The 22,463-nt window shown below is 58.3% G+C and overlaps 2 protein-coding genes across 2 annotated transcripts; one reads left to right on the top strand and one right to left on the bottom strand.

Annotated features, from left to right (window-relative positions):
- Window positions 1-6: 6 nt before the first annotated feature.
- Window positions 7-19,827, top strand: KMT2B (lysine (K)-specific methyltransferase 2B). The gene is made up of 37 exons (XM_006867353.1): window positions 7-94; window positions 1,085-1,157; window positions 1,404-3,406; window positions 3,639-3,752; window positions 3,864-4,014; window positions 4,177-4,456; window positions 4,635-4,690; window positions 4,929-5,207; window positions 5,507-5,601; window positions 5,827-5,925; window positions 6,019-6,132; window positions 6,243-6,389; window positions 6,478-6,573; window positions 7,011-7,128; window positions 7,572-7,685; window positions 8,028-8,215; window positions 8,297-8,386; window positions 8,473-8,577; window positions 8,693-8,766; window positions 9,364-9,479; window positions 9,573-9,664; window positions 9,749-9,886; window positions 10,645-10,803; window positions 11,074-11,194; window positions 11,272-11,350; window positions 11,449-11,609; window positions 12,815-13,042; window positions 13,139-14,441; window positions 14,527-14,616; window positions 14,702-14,811; window positions 17,844-17,981; window positions 18,075-18,149; window positions 18,236-18,413; window positions 18,628-18,735; window positions 18,826-18,909; window positions 19,028-19,157; window positions 19,248-19,827. Exons 3-37 carry the CDS (start codon window positions 1,532-1,534, stop codon window positions 19,521-19,523), a joined length of 7,581 nt encoding a protein of 2,526 aa, XP_006867415.1. The 5' UTR covers window positions 7-94; window positions 1,085-1,157; window positions 1,404-1,531; the 3' UTR covers window positions 19,524-19,827.
- A 354-nt stretch (window positions 19,828-20,181) lies between these two features.
- IGFLR1 (IGF-like family receptor 1) lies at window positions 20,182-22,463 on the bottom strand. Its single transcript, XM_006867412.1, is given in 4 exon segments — window positions 20,182-20,537; window positions 20,623-21,019; window positions 21,277-21,455; window positions 22,310-22,463. Coding segments are annotated over 4 exon segments (1,086 nt in total).

The raw sequence follows: 22,463 nt of genomic DNA, 5'->3' as shown, positions 1-22,463 counted from the left end.
GCGGGGCCGAGGCCGGGGCCGGGGCCGAGGCTGGGGCCTGAGCCGGGGCTGGGTGCCGGAGGAAGAGAGCAGTGACGGGGAGTCGGACGATGAGGTGAGGCAATCGGAGGTGTCCCCAGCGCCGGGCGGGGCAGGCCAGGGGCTTCCAGGGCTCGGGGTGACCCCGAGGGCTGTTGTGGGGGCAGTGGGCTCCTTAGGGCCCCTGCAGGGAAGGGGTCTTGGAAATAGGCCTGGGAGTTGGCAGGTTGCACGGAGCTCTCGGTGGCTGGGGCCTCTGGAAGTGGCTGCAAGCCGGTCTCTTGGGCCGGCGTTGGGTCCAGCGGGAGGGTCCTGGCCTGATGCTTCTTGGTGGTCGGCAGACCCGAGCAGTCAAGGTGTGGGTGAGGAGACAGTGGGGATTGCATGCCTGGCCACTGGTGGTTGACAGCAGCCTCTTAACCTGTAGGCTGCCGGCCTGGCTTCATCATCCCTGACATTTCTTCCCTGGTTTCACCAGTGCCCCAATTCCGAGAGAGAGCTCAGGGAGCAGGAGGGCTTCCTCCTGGGGCCCGGGGGTGTAAGGGAATCCTGGGATCCAGGCTGAGATGGACACTGTGGTTCAGCCGAGGACTTAACCCCTGGACTCTCAGCTCTAGCAGGAAGGTGTGATTCCATTACTTAGGAGCCGCGCTGAGCGCATCCTAATATAATACATCACCTGATGCCCCCTCATCCCACTCCTCCGCCCCCTTGGTACATTTTCCGTCTTCATTCAGGAAAACTATGGTCTGAGAGCATTTACAGGGGTCCCACTTTTCTGAGTTAAGAGTACGCGTGTGGGCCTTACTGCCAGACCTGACGAGACTAGCGCGTTCCCATTCTGGGCCAGTGAACCTCTGACAGCTGTGTTGGTGTAGTCTGGCCCTGGAGGTGGGGGTTCAGAATAGCCTGTGCCTCGAGCCCCTTTGATCCCTCACTTCAGTCTCTTGATTCTATTGTCAATAGGTAAGGGTTTGTTAAGTGGGGTACCTGAGCCCCACTTGTGGAATGAGGGCTTTGGCACTGACTGGTGTTTCTCCCCTCCACCCCTGGCCCCCCAAATCAGGAGTTTCAGGGTTTTCATTCAGATGAAGACGTGGCCCCCAGTTCCCTGCGCTCTGCGCTCCGATCCCAGCGAGGTGAGTGATGGGGAAACACGGTCTCTGTAGCTTTACAGGAACGTTATTTTTCTTGCTCTTTGTGTCAGCTCTTCCCTGTTAAACTCGAGTCTCCAGCGTCGCTGAGTGTGGTCTGTGTTCAAAACCTAAGCTAACTTGGGCTGTGGGGGAAACAGATAAGTAAGACTTAGCCCCTGCCTTCCTGGAACACTTTCTGGGTCTGCAGGGCCTGCTTGACCCATCTCCCCACACCTATTCTCCTTTTAGGTCGAGCCCCCCGAGGCCGGGGCCGCAAGCATAAGACGACCCCCCTTCCGCCTCCTCGCCTACCAGATGTGGGCCCCACCCCCCCAAAGACCCCTGCCCGGAAACGGGGTGAGGAGGGCACAGAACGGATGGTACAGGCATTGACTGAACTTCTTCGGCGGGCCCAGGCACCTCCTCTTCCCCGGAGCCGAGCATGTGAGCCCTCTACCCCCCGACGGTCTCGTGGACGGCCCCCGGGAAGGCCAGCAGGCCCCTCCAGGAAGAAGCCACCAGGAGTAGTGGTAGCTGAAGCTGCTGTGACAATCCCCAAACCTGAACCCCCACCTCCTGTGGTTCCAGTAAAGTGCAGAACTGGCAGTTGGAAGTGCAAGGAGGGGCCCGGCCCAGGTCCTGGGACCCCCAAGCGTGGAGGACAGTCTGGGCGAGGAGGCCGTGGAGGCCGGGGCCGGGGCCGAGGTGGGCTCCCACTTGTGATCAAGTTTGTTTCAAAAGCCAAAAAAGTGAAGGTGGGCCAATTATCCTTGACGTCGGAGTTAGGCCAGAGTCAAGATCTCCATGGAGAAAGTTGGCAGGATTCCCCTCAAGAAAGAGTTGGATCTGGACTGGAAGGGGACCCCTGTGGGAAAAAGCCAGAGCAGAATCTCCAGGAGGAAGAGGAGGAGAAAGAGAAACAAGTCAAGGAGGAGGGGCACGACAAGGAAGACAGACCAGTGGCTGAGGAAGAAGGGGTCCTAGCCAAGGAGGACGAGGCCAAGCTGCTGTCACCACCCCTGACTCCCTCAGCCCCTCCCCCCCTCCCCCCCCCTTCAGCATCTCCTCCACCTGCACTTTGCTCCCCACCATCCCCATTGCCTCCCTCGCCCCTACACCTCCCTCTTCCATCTCCTGCTGTTGAGGAGCGGGAAGAAGCCCCTTCTACCGTGGTCCCAGCTACCTGCTCCAGGAAGAGAGGCCGGCCTCCTCTGACGCCCAGTCAGCGGGCAGAGCGGGAAGCTGCTCGGGCGGGGCCAGAGGGTCTTTCCCTTCCCACTCCAGCCCCCAGCATCACCACAGGGGGCCCTCCAGAAGACAGTCCCACCCTGCCCCCCAAAAGTACCACCTTCCTAAAGAATATACGGCAATTTATCATGCCTGTGGTGAGTGCCCGCTCTTCCCGTATCATCAAGACACCCCGGCGATTCATGGATGAAGATCCTCCCAGGCCCCCAAAAGTGGAGATGTCACCTGCTGTGAGGCCTCCCATTGCCATCTCCCCACTGCCCCCTCAGGAACCAGCACCAGCCCCTTCCCCACCACGCGCCCCAACCCCTCCATCTACTCCTGCCCCCCTCCCTGAGAAGAGAAGGTCAATTCTAAGAGAACCCACATTTCGCTGGACTTCATTGACCCGGGAGCTGCCGCCACCGCCACCGCCACCACCTCCTGCCCCACCTCCTGCCCCGCCCCCTGCCCCTACAACTCCAACTCGGAGGCCCCTGCTTCTCCGTGCCCCTCAGTTTACTCCAAGCGAGGCCCACCGGAAAATCTATGAATCGGTGCTCACTGTTCCTCCTCTTGGGACCCCTGAAGCCCCTGAGCCAGAGCCACCTCCTGCTGATGACTCTCCAGCTGAGCCTGAGCCTCGGGCCGTGGGCCGCACCAACCACCTCAGCTTGCCTCGATTTGTCCCTGTGGTGGCTACTGTGAAGGCTGAGGAGCCCCGTCCTGGGACTCCAGCCCTGAGCCATGGGCAGCAGCCTCTGGCTCAGCTACAGCAGCCCATGCAGGCCTCGCAAGCTCAGCTCCTCCCCCAGCCACCTCCACCTCCACCTCAGCAACCACCACTACAGCCCCAGTTAGAACTGCAGCCAGCACCCCCGCTGGAAAAGGCTCGGCTCGCGGGCCTGGGCTCCTTACCACTGTCGGGGGTAGAGGAGAAAATGTTCAGCCTCCTCAAGAGAGCCAAGGTGCAGCTTTTCAAGATCGACCAGCAGCAGCAACAGAAGGTGGCGTCTTCAATGCTGGTGAGCATGGTGCTGTGGCTGGGTTTCTGCGTCGAGTCCGTCTACCTTCTGTCCCCTACAGCCCCTTGATTTCCTGCCTTCCTAGGCGCCCTTCACCATTGCAGGCAATCCTCCAAACCAGTCCTTGCCCCACTGGCCAGTCTCCTGGGCTCCTTCCCTGACCCGTTACCTTTCCCCATACCTATTGCCTAGCTGCATCTTCCCAGCCCCTGACCCTGTTTGTAACCCCTAGCTGAGCCCTGGAGGGCAGATGGAGGAGGCTGTGGGCACGGTCAAGCAGATCCCAGACAGAGGTTCTGTCAAGTCTGAAGATGAATCGATGGAAATTAAGAGAGAGAGACCCTCGGTATGCAGTAGGAGCAGTACCTCCCCCCGATCCCCCCCCAATAAAAAAGGCTGGTTGGAGGAACACAAGGAGCACCCCACACACACGTGTGCCTGATTTCTCCTCCCCCAGGGCCCTGAGTCCCCAGTGCAAGGCCCCCGAATCAAACATGTCTGCCGTCATGCTGCTGTGGCCCTGGGTCAGGCCCGGGCCATGGTGCCAGAAGATGTCCCCCGCCTCAGTGCCCTCCCTCTCCGGGATCGGCAGGACCTCGCCACAGAGGGTAGGGAGGGAGGTGCCCAGGAGAGTGGGATTCAAGGCTTGGGTTAGATGGCAGGTGGGTTGGAGGGCTAGGTCTCAAAATGGGATTTTGAATGGGGTGTGGGCAAGTGGGAGCCAGAGGCTACTTGTGGCACATTCCTTCCTCTCCTGTCTGCTGCAATAGATACGTCATCAGCGTCTGAGACTGAGAGTGTTCCATCACAGTCCCAGCAGGGAAAGGTGGAGTCAGCAGGGCCTGGGGGGGACTCAGAACCTACAGGGTCTGCAGGGACACTGACCCACACACCCCGGCGCTCGCTGCCCTCCCACCATGGCAAGAAGATGCGAATGGCACGGTGTGGCCACTGCCGGGGCTGCCTGCGTGTGCAAGACTGTGGGTCCTGTGTCAACTGCCTGGACAAGCCCAAGTTTGGGGGTCCCAACACCAAGAAACAGTGCTGTGTGTGAGTAACTGGGGTGTAGCCTCCATTCCCACCCCTGGTTTGTCAGCCACCCAAGCCTCCTGCCCCGGCCTCTCTGTGTCCAACCAGAGCAGTGGGATTGGCATCCTTGTGGAGAGCTTCCTCTCTTCCCCCAGAACACCAGTCCCCTACCCTGGTGACGTGCTGCTCCCCTCCCCAGATACCGGAAGTGTGACAAGATAGAGGCTCGGAAGATGGAGCGGCTGGCTAAGAAAGGTAAGGGTCTGAGAAGCGTGTGTTCAGGGTACGCAGGAAGCCATGTTTTGCCTTCCGTGCTTCGTGTGTCTTTACCATGCACCACCATTGTTTGTTCTTTCCATTATGTGCTTTTTTTTTTGGTTCTTCTTCCATATTTGCTCTCTTTTGAGCGCCTTTTTGTCTGGCTTTTCTCTGTCCCAGCTTTGCCTCTGTCCCTGGCTGAACTCAAATCCCACTAAGTCCCCTGTTCCCACAGGCCGGACGATAGTGAAGACGCTGTTGCCCTGGGATTCCGATGAATCTCCTGAGGCCTCCCCTGGTCCCCCAGGCCCACGCCGGGGGGCGGGATCCGGGGGCTCCCGGGAGGAGGTGGTGGCCCCCCCAGGGTCCGAGGAGCAGGACTCCCTCCTACTACAGCGCAAGTCAGCCCGGCGCTGCGTCAAACAGCGACCCTCCTATGATATCTTCGAGGATTCGGACGATTCGGAGCCCGGGGGTCCCCCTGCTCCCCGGCGTCGGACCCCCCGAGAGAATGGTGCGAGTTGCTTGCTGCTTCCTCTCCCAAGAAGTTAGTCCTGTATCTGTGGAAGGGACAGGGTGCCAGGCTCAGCTCTGTCAGGCTGAGGACAGAAAAGGAGGAGGCTGGAGGGTAGGCCCAGAGTTGGTGTGTGAGGTGTTTAGTGAGCTTATTGGGTGAGACCTAGGGGTTATCCTCATGGGTCTTGGTTAATTGGAAAAGGCCTTGTGGAATCTGAGTGACATTTGAATGGGGGTGAAGAAGAGGGGATGGATCAGGGGCGGTGTGGATTCTCACTGCTGATTTGTCCCGCCTAGAGCTGCCAGTACCAGAACCCGAGGAGCAGAGCCGGCCTAGAAAACCTACCCTGCAACCTGTGGTGCAGCTCAAAGCCCGAAGGCGCTTGGACAAGGTCAGCATGGCCCTACACCAAGATCCCCTGTGGCTTGTGTTAGGGAAGACACCTGTCCTCTAGGGGCTTCCTGGCAAGTTAAGGTATTGGGCCGAGCGGAGTGCCCACACCAGAGGTCCAGCCTTGAGGACTAAAGTGGGCCTTGCCAGCAGGGAAAGCAGGCCGAGAGGAAGTTCCAGGGGATGGGACTCGCAGCCTCTGACCAGCCCCACCCTCCCTCCATAGGATGCTTTGGCCCCTGGTCCCTTTGCTTCTTTTCCTAATGGCTGGACTGGGAAACAGAAGTCCCCAGATGGCGTTCACCGTGTGCGTGTGGATTTTAAGGTACGGCAACGTTGACAGAGGCAGGTGTGTGAACCCAGGGTTTTAAGGATGGGTCCGTGACTGCTTCCTGACCATGTGTCCTCTCTCCTTCAGGAGGATTGTGACCTGGAGAACGTGTGGCTGATGGGTGGCCTGAGCGTGCTCACTTCTGTGCCTGGGGGGCCGCCGATGGTGTGCTTACTGTGTGCCAGCAAAGGCCTGCATGAGGTTACTCTCTGTCAAAAACTCCCAAGTGCCCAGTGGCCCTGCCCCCTGCTGTCTTATCCCCTGGCCTTCTGACCAGTACTTTTGTATCCGTTTTCTCCCTGTGTCCCCAGCTGGTGTTCTGCCAAGTCTGCTGTGACCCGTTCCACCCCTTCTGCCTGGAGGAGGCTGAGCGGCCCCTACCCCAGCATCATGATACCTGGTGCTGCCGTCGCTGCAAGTTCTGCCACGTTTGTGGGCGCAAAGGCCGGGGGACCAAGGTTTGACCACAGGCAGGGTAGAGGCACTGAGGAGCGGGGTGTTCCTATGCTAATAGGTGCTGCCATTGCTGTCTTTGTCCACCACCAGCACCTCCTGGAGTGTGAGCGCTGCCGCCATGCTTACCACCCAGCCTGCCTGGGGCCCAGCTACCCTACCCGGGCCACTCGCAAACGGCGCCACTGGGTGAGAGATGGGGCCCACACGCCTTGGTTCCCGAGACTTGCTCGATGCCGGGGCATTCAGGAGGAGGGAAGGATTGGGAGTCCTTTGAGAAATTTGATCCATGGAACACCTCCTTTTCAAAAAAGCTTCGCAGAGATAAAGCTTGTATATAGAACATGCGTGTCAGGGTTTCAGGGACTCAACATGTTTTGTCATCCCGGGACCAGAACCCCCTGCTCTAGCCTTATCCCATCACCCTCCTGCTTCATTCCTATCCTGCCTCTCAGGATCTCTTGCCTCCTGCCTCGAGTCTGCCCTCCCTCCTTCCCTCCTCCTCTTCATTCCTGCACATATTTTCTCTTTTTCCTCACCTCCCTCGTGGCTTCCCTGCTGCCTGCCCCCCTACTCCTTGTCCATGGTCACCTCGTGTCACCCCTAATATCCCACTGCTCCCCTAGATCTGCTCAGCCTGTGTGCGTTGTAAGAGCTGTGGGGCCACTCCAGGCAAGAACTGGGATGTCGAGTGGTCTGGAGATTACAGCCTCTGCCCCAGGTGCACCCAGCTCTATGAGAAAGGTGGGGACCTGGCAGGGGGGACTGGAGCGTGGGGGCCACGGGGGAGTGGGGCCGCTTCCTAGACGGGCAGTTAGACGAGAGCTCTTCTCTAGTGTGTGTCCACCTGTAGCCATGCAGCCGCAGAGCGGCTCTGAGGGCAGTGGAGTGGAGCCCCAGGGATGCCATCCTCTTGGTGGTGGTCCTTGAGGTCCCTCCTGAAACTTCGCCTCTCCACTGAGCAGTTTACAAACCCCGCCTTGCCTCATTTACTTAGGCAGTATTTTAGTAGGCCCTGCCGGTGAGGCGGCGGCCTCAGTCAGCTCCTGGGGCCTGGTGAGGACAAAGACGAGGGTATGATGGAGAAGCCCGTGCAGTAGTCAAGGGCTGGCTGGTCCCCGAGAGCGACTGAGGGGTAGCTGGTCACCCCATCCCTTCTGACTCCCTCCTCCTACCTTGTCCTCCAGGGAACTACTGCCCCATCTGCACACGCTGCTACGAAGACAACGACTATGAGAGCAAGATGATGCAGTGTGCGCAGTGTGAACACTGGGTCCACGCCAAGTGCGAGGGACTCTCAGGTCAGTGGGGAGAACCCAGCCCTGCAGGCTCCCTGCCCAACCCCTCTGCCCACGGACCCCAACCCAGAGGACCTATCCACTGCCTGCAGTGTAGACTCATAGCCACCCTGTAGGAGAGAGGAGAGCTGCTCCTGAGAGTAGCCACGGCTGTAAATCTTTACGGGAACAGACAGCTCATTGTTCTCCTGAGGAGCGGCTGCGGGGTGTGAAATGCTGACCGTGGGCTTAGCGCCCAGTGTTTAACCAACTGCACTTCCAGGGTTTTTCCTTAGAGGCCAGGTGGGCACCGTGGCCTTGGCAGCCTCCTTAGCCATCTTCTCCTTCCCCACCCTGCTGTTCCAGATGAGGACTATGAGATCCTTTCCGGGCTGCCGGACTCAGTGCTGTACACCTGTGGGCCGTGTGCCGGGACCACGCAACACCCTCGCTGGCGAGAGGCTCTGAACGGGGCCTTACGGGGGGGCCTGCGCCAGGTGCTCCAGGGCCTGCTGAGCTCCAAGGTGGCAGGCCCACTGCTATTGTGCGCCCAGGTCTGGAGAGCTCAGGAGGCAGGAGCGGGTGGGGCTGGGCCTGCCACTAACCCTGCTGACCTCCCCTGCCTCCCATTACAGTGTGGGCAGGATGGGAATCGGCTGCACCCGGGGCCCTGTGGTCTGCAAGCTGTGAGTCAGCGCTTTGAGGATGGTCACTACAAATCTGTGGTGAGTGGGACACAGGGGAATAACTGGGGTGCCCGGAGGAGAGGGCTGGGGTGGGGGCCCTCAGGCCCTAACAAGCCCCCTTACAGCACAGCTTCATGGAGGACATGGTGGGCATCCTGACAAGACATTCAGAGGAAGGAGAGACCCCAGAGCGCCGGGCTGGAAGCCAGATGAAGGGGCTCCTGCTGAAAGTGAGCTCTTTGGGGGGGTACCCGTGGAGTGGTTTGAATGGAGTGGCAGGGAGACGCTGGCCTGCCAAAACTTCTAGGAAACCAGGTCTTCTCACTCTGTTAACCCATTCCGCAGCTGCTAGAGTCTGCGTTCGGCTGGTTCGACGCCCACGACCCAAAGTACTGGCGACGGAGTACCCGGCTACCAAAGTGAGCAAGGCTGAGTAGCAGGAGGGGAAGCAGGGAACCGGGGCCAAGGCAAGGACACCTGGGCCTTCACCGGTCCTTGAAGACTGGGCTGAAGATAGATGAGGAGTGGAGTTGGGGTGTGGAGACAGGACAAGGGGATGGCAGACCTGGAGGAGATGGCCTTGTGGGTCTAGATGAGCCAAAATGCTGAGTGCTCAGTAAGATGCTCATGCAAGGCACTATTGGGGCCACAGCAGTGAGCAAGTCAGAGTGGGCTGTGTGCTTAAAGAACTCACATTCGGGGGTCTGGGTAGGCACTGAGACCCAGATGATCAGACCCAGATAGGGAAGACCAAGGGGAGACAGCTGCCTGAGCCTGGGGTTGGGAAGCCTTCCAAGAGGTGACTTCCAAGCTGAGGTGTGAGGATGAGTACCCTGGCACAAGAAACAGCATTTCCCGGGTCAGAGGCGATCTGGGAGGGCTTGGCTTGTCTGGGGGCTGAAAGAAGTCCACATGCAGAGGACGAGAGGTGGTGAGCATGCTGAGGCTGGCAGTGTGGGCAGGACCAGGTCCAGCCTCTTGTTAGGTGTGAGTGACGCTTACCTTTCTGTCCACAGTGGAGTCCTTCCCAATGCAGTGTTGCCCCCATCCCTGGACCATGTCTATGCTCAGTGGAGGCAGCAGGAGCCAGAGACGCCAGAATCCGGACAGCCTCCCGGAGGCCCCTCAGCAGGTACTGTGATGTAGGAACTAGAAGCCAGGGCTCCTGAGTCAGGGCTGGGCTCTGGGTCCTGATTCTCCTCCTCCCTCCTCACATGTGGTCCAGCTTCCCAGGGCGAGGACCCAGCCACGTTCTCACACTTGGAGGACCCGCGTCAGTGTGCTCTCTGCCTCAAGTACGGGGATGCAGATTCCAAGGTGAGTGCTGGCTTCAGAGAGGCCCAGGCTGTGGGGTCTGTCTCCCAGGGGCCCCCAGTCACATCACCCTCCTGTTAACTCTAGGAGGCAGGGCGGCTCCTGTACATTGGGCAGAATGAGTGGACACACGTCAACTGTGCCATTTGGTCGGCCGAAGTGTTTGAGGAGAACGATGGCTCCCTCAAGAATGTGCACGCTGCTGTGGCCCGAGGGAGGCAGATGGTGAGGGCAGGGGCCTGAGAGGTGGGCCTCCCTCAGGGTCAAGGGTGTCGGGTCCGAGGAGACGGCCCTTGACTTCCTCTCCAGGGCCGTATCCTTTCACTGCTGGTCCTAAGTACCTTCGTTGTCCCAGAAGTCTGGTGTTGTAGTGTCCTGTGTGTGCTCTCTGGCCACAGACTGGGTTAGAAGCCCGAGAGACTAAAAGTTGGAAGGCTTCTGTCTGCCTGACTGCTGGCAGCTTTCCGTGCCGTGTGGCCTTTAGTTATGTCCCCACAAAGTGAGATGTGTTAGAGCCCTAGGTCCTGTCGGGAACCTCAAGCCCCCCATGTGTAATTGTAATGATAGAGGAGCCTGCCCTGTGTGTCCGTCATAAGGATTACATGAAACAGCGGGAGAGATGATGACTGTCACTTTAGTTAGTGTTGTTGTTAAGTGCTCTCCAGTCAGTTCCGACTTCATGGCAGCCTAGCATAGTTTATGAGAACAGCTGGTGGGTTTCAACCTTGACCTTTTGGTTAGCAGTCCAGTGCTTACCCTATAGCACCAAGCCAGGACTGCTGTTATCTTTCTCCCTACTACAATACCTTGCTTCACCAATCCTGAAGCCCTTGTGATGGGCACCTGGCCCTGGCTGCAGCTGGGGGGGGAGGCTGCATTTGGTGAGTGCCTTTGTTGTGTGAGGTGCCAGGCTTGCCACGGCCCACGCCAGGTGTCAAGGACAGCCACACTGAGTATCAGGCCCTGGCCCCTTCCACCCACAGCGCTGTGAGCTCTGCCTGAAGCCTGGAGCCACCGTGGGCTGCTGCCTATCCTCCTGTCTTAGCAACTTCCACTTCATGTGTGCCCGGGCCAGCTACTGCATCTTCCAGGATGACAAGAAAGTGTTCTGCCAAAAGCACACCGACCTGCTAGATGGCAAGGTGGGCCGAGAGCCGTGGGGGAGACAGCTCGCCATTGCTCTTTCCTCCCCTTTGAATTGCCCTGACCCCTGGGAATGCTTCTGTACATGGAGACCCCCGGTGTGGCCAGGCCTGGCCCTTGCTGCTCTCAGTGCTTCCTCTGTATTTATGTGTCTCCCCAGAGGGTTTGAGACCAAATCCCCGACTGTTCAGTCCCTACCTACAGAGCCTCGCCCTTGCATTCCCCTTGCTCCCCACCAATCCAGCCCCCACCCATCACTAACCTCCTAGGAGATCGTGACCCCCGACGGTTTTGATGTTCTCCGCCGCGTCTATGTGGATTTTGAGGGCATCAACTTCAAGCGAAAGTTCTTGACGGGCCTTGAACCTGATGCCATCAATGTGCTCATTGGTAAGCCACCTGCCATCTACCGTCTCCTTCCATGCTTGCCAGGCTGCACCACCTCTGACCTCTCCTTTGCTCCCTAGGCTCCATCCGCATTGACTCCCTGGGTACTCTGTCTGATCTTTCGGACTGCGAAGGACGGCTCTTCCCCATTGGCTACCAGTGAGCAGTCCGGGGGTACTCGTCAGGGTCAGCGGACTCCAGGGCTGAATCCCATTTTCTGTATTGTAACCCATTTGTCCCACGTGCCTGCCCCCCAGGTGTTCCCGTCTGTACTGGAGCACGGTGGACGCTCGGCGGCGCTGCTGGTATCGGTGCCGGATTCTGGAGTATCGGCCGTGGGGGCCAAGGGAAGAGCCGGTTCACCTGGAGGCGGCCGAAGAGAACCAGACCATTGTGCACAGCCCCGCCCCCTCCCCAGGTACCGCTGGGCCCTGCCTCAGTTTCTCTCCTAAACTAACTCTGGGACACTCGCCAGCTGTTGGCTCGTTGTAGTGTCGATAACTACAATGTGCCAGGGTTGTGTTCAGCATTTTCCTCACTGCCATCAAGTCCACGCCACCTCTCTGCCACCCAACAGGACAGAGTAGAACTGCTTCCTTCTCTGGGTTTCGGAGACTGACAGACAGCTTTGGAGTCACTGACCTTGTAGTTAGGAAGCCGGCAGTTAGCCTGTAGTGCTGCCAGGACTCCTAGTATGGAGCTATAGGGTCAGCACTAGACAGGGAACCACAAGGTCAACAGTTCAAATTCACCAGCTGTTCTGTGGAAGCCTTCCTTATACAGGGTTGCAATGAGTTGGAACCGACCCCTCGGCACTTAACAGCAACACCACCACCACCTGACAGCCCTTTGAGGGGAGTCCAAGCCCCTCTTTACTATAGTCAAGTTAGTGGAGCCAGCTAACATAGTGGTGGAGCCAGGTATTAAATTGCATCGACTCAGTTCAGAACTTGTAGCTGACACAGAACGGGCTTGAAGCCGAGTAAAGAGAAAGTGAGGTCTCTGTGAGCAAGACGGGAGGAGGGGCTTGATTCCAGGCTGCAGCCTGACAAGAAGCGCAGGAGGAGGAGGGCACATCTGCCCAGCCGGGAATCAAGGGAATGTTGGGAGGAGGCGGCGGTTGGGTGGAGCCAGCTAATGGGAGCCTGCAGCTGCAGGATGGGGCGATGTGTTTGATGTGGCATGGATGCTCAGAGCGAGTCAGAAAGTGGTAGGACTGGCCATGCTGGAGTGAGTACCAACCCAGTGGTGTGTGTGGGCAGAACCAGTATGAGAGAGCCATAGGCAGCCCTGATGACTGGCTGGGGTGGGGAGATGACAAAGATGAGTGAGGTGGGCTGCAGAGGAAGTGCTGGTGTGGAACTGTAGGCTAAGCACTGGATTGCTGACTGAAATGCCAGCAGTTCAAATCCACCAGTCACTCCTCGGAAACCCTGTACAGGGTCGCTTTGAGTTGGAACTGACTCCATAGCACTCATCAACAGCAATAGATATCACGGAGGGGTGACTGATGTGTGCGTGAACCAGGTCAGAGTCAGGCAGAGTAGGCCCGTTTGGCCTGATGTGACAAGAGACTATTGGGAGCACCCCGCTGCCCCTGCTGCTGTCTTCTTGCCTCCTCAGAGCCCCAAGATCATGAGAACCTGTTGCCAGATACAGATACCCTCCCTCCCGGAGCTCCTGAGCATCACCCACTTATTCAGAACCTGCATCTCCCATTTCGGTCAGATCCAAGCATCACCGTCCCTCCAGCCCCCCGCTCTTTCTCGGGGGCGCGAATCAAAGTGCCCAACTACTCACCATCCCGGAGGCCCTTGGGGGGTGTCTCCTTTGGACCCCTGCCCTCCCCTGGTGAGCATCTGGGAGCATGCGGACGTACAGGGATGGCTGGCGGGGGGTGAGGCAGGAGCTCCTGACTGATTCTGATGCTGAGCCTTCCACCTACAGGAAGCCCATCTTCTCTGGCTCACCACATCCCGACCGTGGGAGACCCAGACTTCCCAGCTCCCCCAAGACGCTCTCGCCGTCCCAGTCCCCTGGCCCCTAGGCTGCCACCCTCACGGCGGGCCTCTTCTCCCCTCAGAACTTCCCCTCAGCTCAGGGTGCCCCCTCCTACCTCAGTCATTACAGCCCTCACACCTACCTCAGGGGAGCTGGCTCCCCCTGGCCCAGCCCCATCTCCTCCGCCACCCACTGAAGACTTGGGCCCAGACTTTGAGGACATGGAGGTGGTGTCAGGACTGAGTGCTGCTGATCTGGACTTTGCAGCCAGCCTGCTGGGGACTGAGCCCTTCCAGGAAGAGATTGTGGCTGCAGGGGCCATGGGGAGCAGTCACGGAGGCCTGGGGGACAGCTCAGAGGAGGAGGCCAGTCCTGGCGCCCACTACATCCACTTCCCTGTGGCTGTGGTGGCTGGCCCGGCCCTGACCCCTGGCGGCCTCCCTGGAACCCCTCGCATCGAACAGCTGGACGGAGTGGACGATGGCACAGACAGTGAGGCTGAGGCCATCCAGCAGCCTCGGGGCCAGGGGGCTCCACCCTCAGGGCCAGGAGTGGGCCGGGCAGGGGTCATCGGGGCTGCAGGGGACAGGGCCCGACCTCCTGAAGACCTGCCGTCAGAAATCGTGGATTTTGTATTGAAAAATCTAGGGGGCCCTGGGGAAGGGGGTGCTGGCCCCAGAGAGGAGCCACTTCCCCCACCCCCTCCCCTGGCCAATGGCAGCCAACCCCCCCAGGGCCTGCCCCCCAGCCCAGCTGACCCCACCCGGACATTTGCCTGGCTCCCTGGGGCCCCAGGAGTTCGAGTGTTGAGCCTGAGCCCTGCCGCTGAGCCCCCCAAGCCCGCCACGTCCAAAATCATCCTTGTTAACAAGCTGGGGCAGGTGTTTGTGAAGATGGCTGGGGAGGGCGAGCCTGTCCCATCACCAGTGAAACAACCTCCCCTGCCCCCTCCCATCCCCTCCACAGCCCCCACCTCTTGGACTCTGCCCCCAGGCCCCTTGCTGAGTGTACTGCCAGTGGTGGGTGTCGGGGTAGTTCGCCCTGCTCCCCCTCCCCCGCCCCCTCCACTGACACTGGTATTGAGCAGTGGACCCCCCAGCCCACCCCGCCAGGCCATTCGAATAAAGAGGGTGTCCACCTTCTCGGGCCGTTCCCCGCCAGCACCACCCCCAAACAAGACTCCCCGACTGGACGAAGATGGCGAGTCCTTGGAGGGCTCCCCCCAGGTCCCAGGGCTTAGTAGCAGCAGGTAAGTGCAGGTGCTGAGCCTGGGGAGGAAAGCAGGCAAGGGAAGTGGGAAGGAGAAGGAGGTCCAACGTCACGGTTCCGCCCAGGTTAAGCCGCGTGAGAATGAAAACCCCCACTGTGCGTGGTGTGTTTGACCTGGCTGACCCTGAGGAACCCACTGGAGAGGAGAGCCCTGGGTAAGTGGCCAGTCTCCTCCCTTGGAGGCCCCGGCACCTCTGTTCTTTTATGCCTTTCCTCTGGCTGACAGGTCTCTCTTCCCAGGCCCCTCCAGGGACGGTCCCCTCTACTGTCTCTGCCAGACAGTAGTCTTCCTCGGGTCCCTGGTGGTCCCCCTGACTTGCTGCTTGAAGCCCAGTGGCACCACTACTCAGGTAGGAGCCAGTCCCTTCCTCACGGCATCCTTCCCCATACTTGATTCAGGGGGCTGACTGACAGAGAATTGATCCACTTCCAAAAATAACTGTACCCCGACCACCCCGAGGCCAGGTGCTACAGTTACCGTGTCCTCAGCAGCTTATAGTCTGGTGGCAGACACAGAAGTAGATGAAATTTCAGCTCAGTGTGAGTTGCCCTCTGAAAGAGCTTTGTTCAGGTGAGCGCCTCAGAGCCTAGTCAGCCAGGCCCAGTAAAGCCTTGTAAAGTCAATTACAAAGTTCCGGGAGCATCCAGAGAGGATGGATCCCACACAGGACCTAGAGGATGGGCAGGAACAGCGGGAAGAAAATCAGGAGAGAGGAGTGTCCCAGAGGAAGAGAGTAGTCAGGTAGAGGGGGTCCAGGACTGGGACAAGGTGTGGGCGGGTCCTGCAGGGCAAGGAGAGTTCTGAACTGAAGACAGTGAGGAAACCCAAACAAGGCGCACACAGGAACCGTGCCCCGTGCCGGAAAGCTCAGCTGAGGGTCATGAGGAGGAGATGAGAGGTAGTAAAACTTGGGGGAGTGGCCATTTGGAACAAGAGACCCAGAGCTAGAGGAAAAGAGACAACATCCATGTATTCACGGAGACAGACAGGGTTAGACACAGTAGGAGTCGCCGTGACTGATGGACTCCATGAAGCTCGGTCTCTGCTGATGGGAAGAATCTGTTTAGGTTGTGGTCACTGAGGACAGTGTGTGAGGGAAGTTGGTCATCAAGCAGCCTGAGGCTTGCCCGGTTGCCTGGACTTCTCATTACGTAGAGTGCAGATGCCAGAAACGACTTAACTAAGTGGCTACTTTGGGGGCCACAGAAGGTGTGGGGATATCGTGGTGACCATTTAAGACAGGTCCCTGCCCTTAGGGATCGTGCCTCATTTTGGTAGGGGAAGACAGACATGTATGTTAGCACGTCCACCACAGGTTAGAAAGAGCTCTGTAAAAAAGGCAATGAGAAGGTGCCAGGGTGGCCCATGTAGCCAGCCGTGTGTGTGCAGGGGGTAGAACGGCAGGGTGAGAGTGCAGCTGGAAGAAGCTGGGAGTGAACCATGGACACACAGCAGGAGTTGGGCTCCCAGGCTCTGCTGAGGGCCGGGAGGGTGGGCAGGTTGGCCCAGAGAAGTGATGCAGGGGAGAGCTTGGACTTGGGAGTCCTTGCCTCTCCCAAGTGTGTTCCTGTCTCCCTGGTGCACTGCGTGCCATTTGAACTCTGTTCCTCCCACTCCACCCCAACTGCTCAGGGTCCCTGCTGGTCTTTGTCCATCTCAGTCCCCATCCTGCACGAGCCAGCAGCACTTCCTTCCAGGGCTTCACACTCACCTCTTTACTTAGTGTGCCGGTCCAGAACCCTGGCCTTGACCTTTCTGCCCTCACTACTCCCCAGTCCTCTTCTCTAGCTTCACGGCTTAAGTGCTATCAAGTCAACTCCAGCTCATAGCAACCCTGTGTAGAGTTTCCAAGAGCAGCTGGTGGGTTTGAACCGCCTGTCTTGTGGTTCACAGTCCAGTGTTCATCCTCCAGTGCCACGCCAGGAGTCTGGTGTACCTTCAATTGGGCTGTTGACCTTTTCTTAAACCCTGTTCTTCCTCACCCTCACCTCCTAGTTACTCAGGCCCCAAACTTCAGAGATGTCTTTGCCACCCCCACCCTTTCACTTATATACTCACATCTGTTTGTGTGGTCTTAAACCTCTTCAGAATCTGACCACTGCTCTACACCTACCCTTGGGCTGATCTCCAGCCTCTCCCTCCACCTCCTGCAGGGTTTTGCCCTCACAGTGGGTTTCCCACAAGAAGCCCGAGGGGTCCTGTTAGCACTCTGAAGTCCAGTCAGGACCTGTCTCTGCTCAGAGCCTTTCTCCTTTCACCCTCATGCCGTTCACCACAGCCCCCAAGGTTCTTCAGGAAGTGCAGGGCCGCCCCCATCGTCCCATCGTCCCATGACCTCGCTGCCCTCTACTCTGCTCCCTGTTCATGACCACCCCTCAGATCTTGAATACACTAGAATGTACTCTGGCCTCAGGGCCTTGGCCTCTTCCCAGTGGCTTCCTCTCTCTCTCCCTCCTCAGTCCCAGCGAGGTCTCCCTGAGCATGGGAAACATGTCTGTCTGTGAACACTCTTCTTGCTGTTTTAAGAAATGTTTGCATTTTTAGAAAACTCCACTCTCCACCCCCCATTTTCTAAAAATTTAAATATTAGATGAACAACTTGGAAAGTGGCAATGACAACAAAATCCTCTTTCTCCTCTTAAATGTAAATATTCCATGATCTGTTCATTTCGTTGTTCTAGGAACACTTCACATCCCTCTCGTGAACCTTGTGTTTTCTACCATCTGGCCCTGTGTATTTCACTTGTTTAGTGTTTCTCCTCAGACTAGAATGTCAACTCCACAAGGGCAGGGCTTTGGGTCAGAAAAGACTTGTGAGTCATTCAGATGAACGCACCCAAAGCTAGTGCACAAAGCAAATTACTACCTAGTCAGAATTAGCCTTTGAGGGATTCCTTAACTAGTTCCCAGTGCACAGGATATGTGGTCCTGTAAGTGTGGACCTACATAACACTTTCTGTCGGCAGTGTTCACAGAAGGGAATTATATCGTAAAACAATGTGTGTGCAAATGTATTGCTCCAAGATGGTTTCTCAGGAGGAGGAGCATAGGGTGGGTGGGCATTTGTGTACACTCGGTTTGAGTGAGTCGTAGGTGGGTGTACCAAGGCACACCCCTCCAGGGCTCCATGGACCTGCTCCTCTGGATAAGAAGATGTGCAGAGAAGGCCCTGCAGACCCCTTTGGAACAAATCATGTCTGTTCTGCAGGATTCACTGACAGTTGAAGCAGGAGGAGGGCCATCAGACCCCAGTATCTGTGCTTGTGCTTGGAGAGGAAGGGAGAGTGTTGTCTACTGGGAGGGCAGTGGGGACCTGGGGAGAGAGGCTTTGAGTCCAGGAAGGGTGATCCCCAGCCACTCTGACATGCTCCCTGGGACCAGGTGAAGCTTCAAGCTCCGAGGAAGAGCCTCCACCTCTAGAGGACAAAGAGAACCAGGCCCCCAAACGGGCTGGCCCACACCTGCGCTTCCAGATCAGCAGTGAGGATGGGTTCAGCGTGGAGGCAGAGAGCTTAGAGGGTGAGTCAGGAGTGGCGGTGCCTGGGAGGGCAAGCGCCCAGGAGAACACTGTCCTGACCCAGCTCTGGCCCTATCTGTCCTCTCTCCCCTCAGGGGCCTGGAGAGCTCTGATCGAGAAAGTGCAAGAGGCCCGCGGGCATGCCCGCCTCAGACACCTCTCCTTCAGTGGTAAGTGGGGAACTCTGGGAGCTGGGATGATTCCCCGAGGGCAAGATGGGCCTTCCACATGGCTGTTGTCACCTTTGACTCCCCAGGAATGAGTGGGGCGAGGCTTCTGGGCATCCAGCACGATGCTGTCATCTTCTTGGCGGAGCAGCTGCCCGGGGCCCAGCATTGCCAGCACTACAAGTTCCGCTACCACCAGCAGGGAGAGGGTCAGGAGGAGCCGCCGCTCAACCCCCACGGGGCAGCCCGTGCCGAGGTCTATCTTCGGTGAGAGTTGGGGGCGTCATGCTGGGGCCTAGGGAGGCCTGGAGAGAAGACACTAGACTCCTGCAGAGTTCACAGAGGAGGATTTCTCCTTTTGCTGTGTCTTCCTCCTCCCTGCCTGTAAGGCCAGGCCATTGAATGGGGAGGCAGTATCTCTTTGAAGGAACAACTCATGAGTCTCCTCCTGCTCTTCTCCCCTCCCCTGCTCCACCTACAGAAAGTGCACCTTTGACATGTTCAACTTCCTGGCTTCCCAGCACCGAGTACTCCCTGAGGGGGCCACCTGTGATGAGGAAGAGGATGAGGTGCAGCTCAGGTCCACCAGGTATGAAGGGAGGCTGGGGATGACCTGGAGCAAGAGAGAAGTCATTTCTAGGGTTCAGCCTGTGTGACCCTAATGCTCCCCTCCCCCCAGACGTGCCACCAGCCTGGAGTTGCCCATGGCCATGCGCTTCCGTCACCTCAAGAAGACGTCTAAAGAGGCCGTGGGGGTCTATAGGTGTGTGGGGTTGGGGGGGGAGAATGCCCCTTGGGTGGATGGACAGGCACCCTGGTGTGGGGCTGCCTTGGTTTCACCCCCCTCCCCCTGAGGCCCCCCTCGCCTCCCTCCTCTGCAGGTCAGCCATCCATGGAAGGGGCTTGTTCTGTAAACGCAACATAGATGCTGGGGAGATGGTCATCGAGTACTCGGGCATCGTCATTCGCTCTGTGCTGACTGACAAGCGAGAGAAGTTTTACGATGGGAAGGTGGGCTCCCCATCAGGCCATGGGAATGAGGTGGGTGGAGTATGGCACCTCTCTGGGGCCAGAGTCCTTGACTTTCGCCCACCCCTGTAGGGTATTGGGTGCTACATGTTCCGCATGGACGACTTTGACGTGGTAGACGCCACGATGCACGGCAATGCTGCCCGCTTCATCAACCACTCCTGTGAGCCCAACTGCTTTTCCCGTGTCATCCACGTGGAGGGCCAGAAGCACATTGTCATCTTCGCTCTGCGCCGCATCCTGCGTGGGGAGGAGCTCACCTACGACTACAAGTTCCCCATTGAGGATGCCAGCAACAAGCTGCCCTGCAATTGTGGCGCCAAGCGCTGCCGTCGCTTCCTTAACTGAAGCTGTGGGAACCCCACCTTCTGCCATTGTCTCCCTTGTCTGGGGGTGGGGAGACTCCATAGTCCCTTCCAGAGCATCTCACCCTCACCCCCATGTTCAGGGTGGCTACGGGCCTACAGGTGACAGGGACCCTGCCTTCATCCCTCCAGCCCACCTAGCAATTGGCCCTCTCCTGCCCTCGGGGCCCAGTATGTAGATATTGTACAAAAGTTTCTAAATCCCTTCTTTTCTATGCACTTTTTTATTTAAGAGGGGGGGGTCCCAGGTGGGAACCCCTCCACAATAAAGTCTGTCAATGTTTGGAGATGTGGTCTTCCCATTTGTGGTGCTGGGGGAACCCACCTGCATCCACATCCATCCTAAGCCAAGGAAGCCTGGCAGCCTCCACTCAACGTGAGATGAGAGGCTGAACAGCATCCAGAGTCGGGAGGAGACTGAGGTTGCCTAAGGCTTCAGAGCAGCGAGCTCATCTGAGACCTTGGGGATGCGCAGGCCCTGGGGTAGCAGAACTCTTTATTATTCAAGGGGCCCTGGTTGCTGTCACACGCTGGTGTGAATGATGAGAATGAGCCCTTCTGGAAGGAAAATGAGAATTCTTGGCCCAACTGGGTTTCTACCCCAAAAGGGTAGACAACAGACAGATACTTCAAGGGAAACTTTATTGAGGACTAGGCTGGTACACCCCAGATCAGCTGAGCTTAGATAACACTTGCAGAGCATCTGTCCTCCCAATCTGGACCAGGTGTGCAGCAAGCTGACCCAGGCAGGCGGAGGGCTCCCTTGCCACAACCATCTCTAGCAGGGCCCTCAGTGGTGAGCGACTGGGTCGCAGTGAGTAGGCAAAGGTGGACCAGGCAGCCGGTAGCCCGTACCGTGCAGCCAGGTGCCGAGTGGTGCCGCAAGCCATGCTCCCACCTGGCCCAGTCTCTGGGTCCAGGAGCACAATCAACTCCTCCAGCACCTCCAGCTCATCCAGGAGGAGAGACAGTGGCTGTGTCTCCAGGGTCTGCAGCTCTGGGGGACCAGGGAAGGGGGTAAGGCAGAGATAAGGGCAGCCTTCCAGTCCCCCTGCCCCATCCTGTCCCAGTGCCTGACTCACCTGTACCCTGGAGGGGATGCAGAGAGACCAGCTTGGCCTGGACCTTTGGTGCTTTCAGGGATACTGGGGCTGCCGAGTGCAAGGGGAAGAGCAAGTCTCTACCATCACAAGCCCAGCTTGGAGAGGGGACAGGGCTGCCCTTCCTCTTGCAGCGGCACCTGCGTACGGCAAGCAGGAAGATCAGCGAGCTGGTGACCAGTAAGACCACTACCACCACCACCACCACCTGCAGGGGAAAGCCCCGCAGGGTCTGCGGAGAGACACTGTCTGCAGGAGTGTGCTGGTGCTCCGAAGTCCAGGACAATCTGGAAGTTACTGGTGAGCTGGGTTCCTGGGCGCTAAGGTTGATAGATGGTGTATATGGCCGTGGGCAGGGCTTCTTGGTAGGGACCTGCCTCTGGGAATGGAAGTTGGAGTAAAGCCAAGGGCCACAGCCCACTCTTGCTCTCTAAGCCCGAAGGACCCATCCTTATCTTCAAGGAGGCCACATCCCCACCTTTGATCCAGTCCTGACGCTTTGGAATTTTATTTTGCTCCCATCCCATCCCAGTGCAGCTACTTCTCCCTGGATGCAGGCCCCACCCCCCGTCCCAAACCACGCCCCAGACATCTCCACCCCTTCAGGCAAATCCCAGGCCCTCAGGCTCCCAGCACCTTTGCACAGCGCTTCTTGGTTCCAGTGCTGCGCTTCTTAGGGGTCGGGGCACGGCCACCACAGGGCCTGCACAGCTCCGCACCTTCCCGGTTACACCACCCAGCAGGGCATTCTTTGAAGGGGTATGTTAGGTGATTGCCGGAATCATCGAGCCCGCAGTTTGTCGCGAACTCAAAGTCTAAAGGGAGATAGGCGTTCGCATCTGGCTTCTCTTGGCGCTCAGGACACCCTTTCTCCATTGCTCTGGCCCCGCAGGCCCCGCCCCCTCTAAGCTCCTCACCCCCTTCTGTCTGCTTCCGTCTCCACCCCAGCCAGCCTCCCCACACAAGCCTCCGTAGAAACCATTTGTATACGCACACACACACAAAATAACACACTGCCATCGAGTCCATTCGGACTCATAGGAAGCCTATATAGGCCTTCTGAAACTATCTTTACAGGAGCAGACTAAGGCTCATCTTTCTCCTGCAGATGGCTGGTGGGTTTGAACCACCAACCTTGTGGTTAGCAGCCCAATGCCTAAACCACAGCGTCACTAGGACTCCTTTAGGTTTTTCGACGCAGGCCCCACCTATACTGGCTAAGCTCAGCCCATACCTAGAGTTCTCTACGTAAAACCACCTCTTCCCCTCAGAGCCTTCACCACATAGTCGCTGCTGCCTTATCTTACTTAAACCCACTCTATCCGCTTCCGCACAGGCTCAGTTTACCAGTAAGTAAACAGGACAGACCCTACTTCCTCACCCGCTCCTCCTTCTCTGGCTTGGATATATGCCTAGGGACAGGGGGGCAGCCCAAAGCACTGGGTCCTCACCGCGACAAGGGGGCGGCCCGAAGCGCTGGGTCCTCACCCTGACGGGGCCCCCCCCAAAGCGCTGGGTCCTCACCCCGACAGGGCGGTGACCCAAAGCACTGGGTCCTCACCCTGACAGGGGGCGGCCCGAAGCGCTGGGTCCTCACCCTGACGGGGCCCCCCGAAAGCGCTGGGTCCTCACCCTGACAGGGGAGCCCCCCGAAGCGCTGGGTCCTCACCCTGACAGGGGGGCGGCCCGAAGCGCTGCAGGCAGCTGCCACAGCACCTGTTGTCTGGGTTCCAGTAGTCAAGGTGGCCGCAGAACTGGGAGGCCTTCAGCGGCTTCACCTGGGCCAGGAGCAGTACGGTGGTCAGGAGGCTTCGAGGACCCAT

The sequence above is a fragment of the Chrysochloris asiatica genome, unplaced genomic scaffold (assembly GCF_000296735.1).
Source record: "Chrysochloris asiatica unplaced genomic scaffold, ChrAsi1.0 scaffold00104, whole genome shotgun sequence".
NCBI lineage: Eukaryota > Metazoa > Chordata > Mammalia > Afrosoricida > Chrysochloridae > Chrysochloris > Chrysochloris asiatica.
This window is presented reverse-complemented; position numbering and strand designations above follow the sequence as displayed.